This window comes from Aegilops tauschii, chromosome 3, assembly GCF_002575655.3.
Source record: "Aegilops tauschii subsp. strangulata cultivar AL8/78 chromosome 3, Aet v6.0, whole genome shotgun sequence".
Classification (NCBI taxonomy): domain Eukaryota; kingdom Viridiplantae; phylum Streptophyta; class Magnoliopsida; order Poales; family Poaceae; genus Aegilops; species Aegilops tauschii.
The window spans coordinates 474,743,995-474,750,393 of record NC_053037.3 but is presented as its reverse complement, the minus strand read 5'-3'; the positions used below and the strand labels follow the sequence as shown (position 1 = coordinate 474,750,393).

The window sequence follows — 6,399 nt, the reverse complement described above, 5'->3', positions numbered from 1 at the left end:
TCTCTCTGTCGCTGCCGCGCGGGCCACCTCACCTCACGGGCCATCGACTGCCCGGCGGGCGGCGGCGTCGGCTCGTCGTCGTCGTTCGTCCATAGGATCTGGATCCTGGAAACTGTCGGCGTCACCGTGATCTCCCATCCTCCATTTCTTTCAGTTTCAGGACCACGGGGTGTTGTTCTGAATGAAGCCCTGACACTAGTCACACGCACGGCCACACACCTCGCATTGCAATACGCATAGCCGCTAGGAGGCAGGCATGCGAGGCGAAGAAAGCCACATCATGCTGCCGGATCTCCCACACACACCCACATTAACTGCATCTTCAAGGGCACGCACTGCTTCATGTCGCCCGTATTAACTCTCCTTGGCAAAACAAAACAAAACAGCGGCACAGTGCCGACAGTCAACCACACTTTACAAACGTTAGTGTAACTCCTACTAGTACTCCTACTAATCAGATGGCCCATAACAGTCAACCACACTTTGCAAGCGTTAGTGTAACTCCTAACATTAATCAGCTGGCCCAGCTAACACTGAAGCAAACAAGCTACGAACAGTGGAGGCACTGTGGGATCGAGTCACTGCACTGTGGTTTCTGATTGCAGCCTGGACAGGAGGCATTTCAAACCTTGAAGCCACAGGTTGATTGGTGATCACACCGTCAGATGCCTCGCATGGAAGCAAAGCAAGAAATCACTGGCATGCAGTGCATACAGCGACGCTTCCCTCTGTGAGGAGCCGACCGCACAGGGTCAGCAGCCGCATTCAGCTTACAGTGGCCGCCATTATTGACCTTGGATTCTTTGCAGTAAAAATTAATCGTAGCTCAACAATCGACATCGCAATGGCATCATGAAGAACAACATCAGAACTTCAGCAACATCAGCACTTGAGCAGAGCAGATACAGAAGTGCGCAACAAGCAAGCAGAGTCGCATCAGTGCCAAGAAACAAATAAGGATTTCTCATTCCAGCCGATACAAAAACCATATGCTCATCAGCTCCCCGCTCATATCAGTTCCTCTGCCCACCTACCTAGCTACATACTACCACTCCCTAGAACACACCTAATCCGCTACCGCTACTAGTACAACAGAGGAGAAACTGGCTGAGTATCTACACTTCCCAAAATCGACCCAAAACAGAGCCCTCCGCGGCCGGCCGCCGCGTGCCGCCGCCGAAGCGGGCAGAATCACGCGCAAGACGCCTGCCGGCGCGGGGCGAGCGCGAAGAGGGCCTCGAGGTCCGGTGGCTGGAAGTAGCCGTTCTTGGGCGGGCGCCGGGGCGTGCCGAAGTCCGCTGCCGCCTTCCTCGGCGCCGCGGGGCAGGGCAGCGTCGCCGGGATGCGGCACTCCTCCCGCTTCGGCGTCTCCCACCCGCAGTTGCCGCCGTAGTAGCCCACCGCCGCCGCCGCCTCAGCGCCGCCCTCCATGGCCATTGGATGCTTTATTTCGGGGGGGAGAAATTTTGGCCTTCCTTGTTTTGAAAGGGGAATTTGGGAGGGAAGCGTCGTGGGCAGGGGCGGCTTATAATGGACGCGCCCGCGGCGAGAGGATCCCCGCCTTCCAACGGACGGCGCCGTGCGGGGGAAGGCGGGGCGGGATCGGTGACGTGGCCGCCTCCCGTCCCTCCGATCCGCCGGCGCGGAATTAAGCGGGAAACTGCGCGCCAAGTGGGCGGGAAACCGCGAGCCACTGTTCGATTTAAAACTCTTCCTCCCAAGGACCTGACTTTTTCAGTCTCAGATAAAAGTCCCTGGCGGGCCACGAGACACTGTGGGAAGTGTAAATAGCGATCTGTGGAGAGATGCTGGGGGAAGTTTGTGGGGATATGCCGCATTGGATTCCACTGCGCTACGGCGGGCTGTAGGGCGCCAGGTGTACGGGGAAGTGATGGGTTAGCGGGCGCCGGCGCGGTGGGCCCGCGCGTACCCACGACCCCGTCACGCGACCTGGTCGGGGTCCTCGGTGCGCCGCGCGCCGCGGCACACCTTATCTGGGGCTGTGCGGTGGGTCCGCGGTGTGGTCCATGAAAGACCGGGCGCGGGGGGCTTCGCGATTTCCGACTGTTGGAATGATCCCTTCCGCCTCGGATTCCCGGGCCGCGTGGGCCCCGCGCCGGAAGGAGCTTGGACGGTCTCGTGTGAAACGGCAGCTCTGCGCGTTGACCCCATGCGTGACGGTTCCCCGCTTGGTGGGCCCGGCGCTGTCCACGGCCTTCTCTACAACAACCCAGTGTTACTTTGTGTTGATATGCCTCCACGAGCAGCCCAGTACTTAGTATACGGCCCGGCTAATGTAGTGCTCCTTTTTCTCAGAAAAGATGTCTATAGTTTCTCAGAAAAGATGTCTATTGTTGAATTGGGTTGGGCTGTGGGGTGGACGGAAGGTGGCTGCCGCCGCCGAGCGAGGGCAGTGCCGCGCGTAGCATCGAGCTAGGTGAAGTGGTGACTCTGAGAAAATGGGGGCAAACGAGACAAAAGCTCACCCTAGGGTCTCACGCAAGATCAGAGAGGACGACAACAATGCCAAGGATGGCTGCGGTGGCTACCGAAGCACGACGGCATGGAGGAAGGAGCTTGGGTCCATCGGCTTGTTGGGGAGGCGCCATGAGCGTCGGAAACACCGGAGGGAAATTAGGCAAGGCAGCAGAAGCTTTGAGACTCGTCGGAGCTAGGGGATCGGGCATGACGACAGCAGGCCCAAGAAGAGAAAGATGACGTCCAGGTTGTAACTTGGGGCGAGGGAGGCATGGCAAAACTTCTTGACGTGGCGTGGCTCGAGTCGGCTCATGGTCGTGTGGGTGGGGATGGGCGACAGCGGTGACTGCAACATAGGCGTGTGCGAGAACCGTGATTACCGTCGCGAGCAAGGGAGATGAGGGAGTATGGGAAGGGAAAGTGGGGCTAGGGCACCCTGGGGCGAGTTATATTGCTCGAGGTGACGGTGTAGAACCTCGATGGTGAGCATTTGGGAACATTCTTTCATGCATTTTTTCTTCTTCTCCTTTTTCCGGTTTGTTTGGGTTGGGTTTATCTGGATTATGTTTCACTTGTTTTGCTTGATTTTTATTATTTTTATTCGTTCACAATATTTTCCCAAATTTATGAACTTTCCAAATTTGCAAAAATAAAATAAAAAAAATCCTGAATTCAGGAACACTTCAAATCCAAGAACTTCTACAAATTCGTAAACTATTTTCCAATTTTTTTTATTTTTCCCAGATTCCCGGAAGTATTTCAAACAAATTTGAACTTTTTTCTCAAATTCACAAAAAAATCATACTTGGTGAAGTTTTCTAAAATTCAAGATTTTTTAAACTTATGATTTTCCCCAGATTCATGATTTTCTTAGAGAGCGCGTTGCCGATGCATACTTGAGCAAGCGAACAGCCTGCGAAAGGCGGTTGCGGCTATGTCTTGTCTTTAGCGAGACAAAACCACCCGTTCGCCTGAAGCTGCGGAATAATGGGCCAGGCCAGCGGCGCTGTTAGCTCATCATTTTTCGCTCTTTCGTCTGTTCACTCGTTTTCAGTCTTTTCTTCTTGTTTTCCTTTTTTATGTTTTATATTTTCAAAAGAACTAAAATACACATATATAAAACATTACTTAAGTTCTATGTGCGGTGTTATAAAAAATGTTGGTGCAACTATAAAAAAGTGTTTATACTTCCAAATATTATAAATAAAAATATTAGAAAAAATATGCTGCGAAAAAATTCGAAAAAAATATTAAGTAGACACTTTAAAAATAGTAAATGCGTGTAGAGAAAATTTGTTTGTATTAAAAAATTGTTGACCATGTATGAACAGAATTGAAATATTATATTTGAAAAATATTAATTAGGAATTTAAAAATGTTAAATGTGTATAAAAAATGTTGACCATGTATTCGAAAAAAATAATATTTTATTGAAAAAACTTAATCAATCATTTGAAGAATGTAAATGTGTATAGAAAAAATGTTAATCATGTATTAAAATAATGTTAATCTTTTATTTGAAATATATTTATGAAACATTAAAAAAATGTGTATGAGTTTTTGAGCGTGTATTAAAAACGTTATTCTTGTATTCGGAAAATGTTGAATGTGTATTCAAAAAATGTATTCGATAAATATACCAAAAATGTACATTGTGTATGGAAAAAAGTAGACACAAAAATATAAGTTTTTAAAAAGCATTAATCATGCATTGCAAAAAATGATTAGCATGGATATAAAATTTGTTTTTGATGTATACAAAAAATGTTGAATGTGTACTAAAAAAAGTTAACATGTGTTGAGCAAAAAGGGAAACAATGAAATCGACACAAAAAAGAAAGAAACAAAAAAGAAAAGGCGAATAAAACAAAGAAAACCAAACTATAATGAAGAATGAAAGAAAACCAGTGTAGAATAAAAGAAAACTAAATTTATAACGAAGAAAAAGAAAAACCAAAGAAAACCGGTGAAGAAAAAAAATCAAATATCGAAATGAAGGAAAATAAAGAAAAAATATTGTCAAACCGATAAAAAAATGTAGAAACCCGGTGAAGAACAATAAAACTGAAGAAACAACAAAGAAAATATAGAAAAGAAAACCATTGAAGAAATATAGAAAACCAAAAGAAAAAGAAAAAAACAAAACAAACTGAACGGAGCGTAGCGAGCGAACTAACGAGTCGGCCCTATACTGTAGCGATTAGGGAAAATCCTTCAGGGAACCCGGCACACATGTCGCTATAAGTGAGACATATCCCTAGCGGCGAGAAACAATCGAGCGAGCAAGTTTTTTAAGGGGTATCGAGCGAGCAAGTGAATACCAGTCGAGCCAGCTACCTGGGTCGCGGCCCGCTCGGGTGCCGTGAGCGCCATCCACTTCTTCAAGCACTGGGGGCGAGGTATAGGAGGCCTCCGCGTTGACTCCCATGTGTGTCGACGATTCGCGCCTTGATGAGCCCGACGCTGTCCACCGGCCTTCTCTACCATGGCCCAGTGTTTTTTTTGAAAGATCCAACTTGTCTGGCTTCAATAGATTTAGCAGGGATAGAGTGACAAAACAATACAGGACATGGATCCAGAAGATCCAAAAACAGGCCAAAGTGGTCTGAAAATGAAAAAGAGAAAGACAGAGGGGGGGCCGCCCCCTGCAGCTTGTCGTAACCCTCTATCTCGGGACTGTGTCCCCGAAGGGAGACTCTATGGCTTTGGCGCCTGCCAGGCGCCATTGTTCCATATTCCTCCGTATTGCCACAATGATGTCCGCGGAGTTTGCCCGTTTGCCTCTGAAGACGCAGCCATTTCTCTCGCAGCAAATCTCCCATGTAGTGGCCATGATCATGATTTTTACCCCCTTTCTGCACTCTGTGTTGGCTTGCGAGATCGCTGTTTTAACCGTGGAGGATGTGCTGAGCTGCTCTTCACTCGGGATTGCCAAAGCCGAGCATCCATTCCACTTCGCCACCTCTGTCCAAACAGCCCGTGAGAAGTGGCAGTTCCACAAGAGATGGACAGAGGATTCTAAGTTTCGAGAGCAAAAGTGGCAGAAATATGCATTCGACCATCCTCAGCGTTGTAGGCGATCGTTGCACCAAAGTCTGTCTAAGTGTATTAACCATGAGAAGAGTTTGATCTTGCCAGGAGCCCAGACTTTCCATATATAGCTTCTCATGTCCGTGGATGGGATGTCATTGAGTTGTATCTTGTATGCTGAGGCGGTGGAGTAGCAACCCTTTGAGCTTGGAGTCCATCTGATCGTGTCATGGAGTTGCTCACTTAGTCTACCTGCCTGTTGTCGGATTATCCTTACTAGGCGGACCACATCGATAACTATGGATTGCCAATCACCATGTTGCAAGTTTGTTATCCATTGCTCGTCCTGGTCTTGCGTCTGGAGTGTTGGAGCAGCATCGAAAAGGAAATGCAGAGGGGCTCACTTCCTATCCAGTTACTCGTCTAGAACGAGGCTGTCGTTCCATCACCAATGGTGACCTTAGTGGCTGCGGCGAAGAGCTCTGTGTCTCTCTTGTCGCAGGGGGTGGGAAAGCCCCTCCAGGGACGATCTGGCTCTGTCCAAGCTAGCCAGAGCCATCTCAATTGCAACGCTCTGCCGAAACAGTTGAGGTCCTGGATTCCGAGACCACCCTTGTCGATCAGAGTGCACACTTTCTTCCATCCGACCTTGCATTTTCCTCCTGACAGTTGTTCTTCTTGAGCCCATAAGAATCTACGGCGACTCTTGTCAATCTCCTTCAGCAGTTTCTTTGGCGGCCGGAGAACCGTAAGGGCAAAGGTGGGTAGTGCAGATAGCACCGCACGTACCAAAACCCTTCGCCCGACCAGGTTCATGAGTTTTCCTTTCGACCCTGCGAGCCGCGCCCTAATTCTGTCGAGGATGAACTGAAGATGAACTAGCCTGATCCT

The 6,399-nt window shown here is 48.7% G+C and overlaps 1 protein-coding gene across 1 annotated transcript; it reads right to left on the bottom strand.

The window, feature by feature from the left end:
• Positions 1-940: 940 nt before the first annotated feature.
• LOC109786256 (cyclin-dependent protein kinase inhibitor SMR5) lies at positions 941-1,512 on the bottom strand. Its single transcript, XM_020344839.4, has one exon. The coding sequence runs from the start codon at positions 1,435-1,437 to the stop codon at positions 1,192-1,194; it is 246 nt and encodes an 81-aa protein (XP_020200428.1). The 5' UTR covers positions 1,438-1,512; the 3' UTR covers positions 941-1,191.
• Positions 1,513-6,399: the final 4,887 nt, after the last annotated feature.